The 2,393-nt window shown below is 51.6% G+C and overlaps 1 protein-coding gene across 1 annotated transcript; it reads left to right on the forward strand.

Moving 5' to 3' along the window:
- The first annotated feature begins 505 nt into the window (after positions 1 to 505).
- On the forward strand, positions 506 to 1,535 carry LOC123413322. Its single transcript, XM_045106263.1, has 2 exons — positions 506 to 667; positions 838 to 1,535. Exons 1-2 carry the CDS (start codon positions 506 to 508, stop codon positions 1,450 to 1,452), a joined length of 777 nt encoding a protein of 258 aa, XP_044962198.1. The 3' UTR covers positions 1,453 to 1,535.
- Positions 1,536 to 2,393: the final 858 nt, after the last annotated feature.

Below are 2,393 nucleotides of genomic sequence, written 5' to 3' on the forward strand. Positions count from 1 at the left end.
TGTCGGCGCTGCCAAGGGAGCCCATGAGTTGGTGGTTATCGCCATGTAGTTCTTAGGCCCTCCTGTTCTTTGTATTCAACGTGATAGTCATCTACCGTCCGATGTATGTTGTGTGTTATTTTCTAAGTTCCGTTTTCTTTGAGGGCCTTTTGTTCATCGTTGTATCATCTGGCCGTGTATTTATGGTTTGTGCTTTTTTTTTATATATGAAGTGAGGCGAAAATCTGTTTCGAGAGGTGACCTCGGGCAGCCGGCCATATAACGCAACACGCTACAATGAGCACCTGTTTAATTTATTTCTATTTTCTTTCATATTCTCTTTCTGAGAATGTGAAAATTATTTATTTCCAATAACGGTTAATAGAAAAATAAATAAAAAACGTATAGCAAAAAGTACTAAAGAAAATAGCGTGGGATTTATAGTTGTGCGTGGCGCATTTGGCTCCTCACTACGTCGTCATTTTCTTCCTTGGGGGAACAGGGGATAGGGAGGGGGGAGAGAGAGATGGGGAAGGAGGCGCTGGACTACGTGCTGGTGCCTCTCGGGCTGGTGCTGATGCTGGGATACCACGCGTGGCTTCTGCTCCGTATCCAACGTCGCCCGGCGACCACCGTCATCGGCGTCAACTCCATCAACCGCCGCATCTGGGTCCGCCACATCATGGAGGTCCGTCCGCCGTTAACCATGCATGCACCCAATTCCCACGACCGATCGATCATCGCTTTCATCCTCTCCTCGCAGAGCCATTAATTGTTTCTCCCGGAGTTTTTTTTTACCGATCCACCTTCGAAACTTCGGTTTATATTCAACTCGTCAAGATCGATCGGTGCATGCAGGAGCCGTCCGGGAAGCACGCGGTGCTGGCGGTGCAGACGATCCGGAACAACATCATGGCGTCGACGCTACTGGCGTCGACGGCCATCACACTCAGCTCGCTCATCGCCGTGCTCATGTCCAGCGGCGGCGGAGGCGGAGGGTCAGGAGCTGGCGGCGGGGGCCTCCTCCCGGACGCGCCGCTGGTGGTGGGCGCCACGGGTGAGGCGGCTCTGTCGGCCAAGTTCTTCGCCATCCTCGTCTGCTTCCTGGTGGCCTTCCTCCTCAACGTGCAGTCGATTAGGTACTACAGCCACACCAGCACCCTCGTGAACGTGCCGATCCGAGCACACCGCCTCCGCCGCCCGGGCCTCGCCGTGGACTACGTCACCGGCACGCTCAATCGCGGCAGCTACTTCTGGTCGCTCGGTGTGCGGGCATTCTACTTCTCCTGCCCGGTCTTCCTCTGGCTCTTCGGGCCCATCCCCATGTTCGCCGCCTGCGTCGTCATGGTCTGCGTGCTCTATTTCCTCGACGTGTGCGAGGACTGGGAGGAAGAAAACGACGGCGAGCAGGGCGTGAGTGGTGGCGATAAGACGTCGGAACGAGGCAAGGATGTAGGAGACACGCAAGTGTAGTGTACGTACGTAGCGAGCTAGGACCTGATGGAAATGGCAAACTGAAGAATTTAATAGGCACTCAGGTTAACTGAGTAGATGATTTGGTGAATTCCGGATTGTCTTGACAATAGAACTTAAAAAAAGACTAATGCCTGATTATTAAGCATGGCAAGAGTTGTCCAAGATGATAAATTATGTTGTCACTAGCATGACAATTTTCTTCAACGAACAAGGCAAACTTGACAAAAAAACGAGGATAGCAAGGATTTTGCCGGGACGGATGGTAGGAAAAATCCACCTCCCCGTCGGGTCGCTCCCGTGAGCGACCGAGGGGAGTCACAGGCCGCGGCCGGCCTCTAGGCCTCCTCCTCCCCTCCTTCCCCTCGCCGTTGCCGGCTTATGCCGTCGGGCAATGGCCGGTAGGTGCTGGCGACGACGGGGCCTCCTCTCTCCCAGGCGTGGTGGAGATCGGCGTTGGCCGGCACCCCTGCATGGAGGCGTGGTGCTGGACCGGGGCGGCGCGGCATCTGGGCAACTCGGCGGCGATTGAGCTCTTGATAACCCAGAAATATAGGGGATCGTTTGTAGTTTTTTTTTGATATGTAGGAGTGTCGAACATAATGAGGAGCTAAATTCTCTCGAGTTCTATCGATCATCGGTACAACTCTACGTACGATAAAGCTTATTTTATCTAGAACAAGTATGAAACTATTTTGCGGAAAGTAAACTAGAAGTATTTAGTAAGTGTAATAGATAGTTTTGCAACGTAATAAAGACTACGAAAATAAAAGTTAGGTATTGTTTAGATAAAGATTAATTAAGTTAGTTGTTTAGTAGAAAGCTTTTTATAACACAAGACAAAGATTTGTCCCTAGGCAATCGATAACTAGACTTGTGACGGGGGATAACCCCGGGGTAGGCTCATCGAGCCTCCTCCTTGCCTTCTACATTGAAGGAAA

The sequence above is a fragment of the Hordeum vulgare genome, chromosome 7H, assembly GCF_904849725.1.
Source record: "Hordeum vulgare subsp. vulgare chromosome 7H, MorexV3_pseudomolecules_assembly, whole genome shotgun sequence".
Taxonomy (NCBI): domain Eukaryota; kingdom Viridiplantae; phylum Streptophyta; class Magnoliopsida; order Poales; family Poaceae; genus Hordeum; species Hordeum vulgare.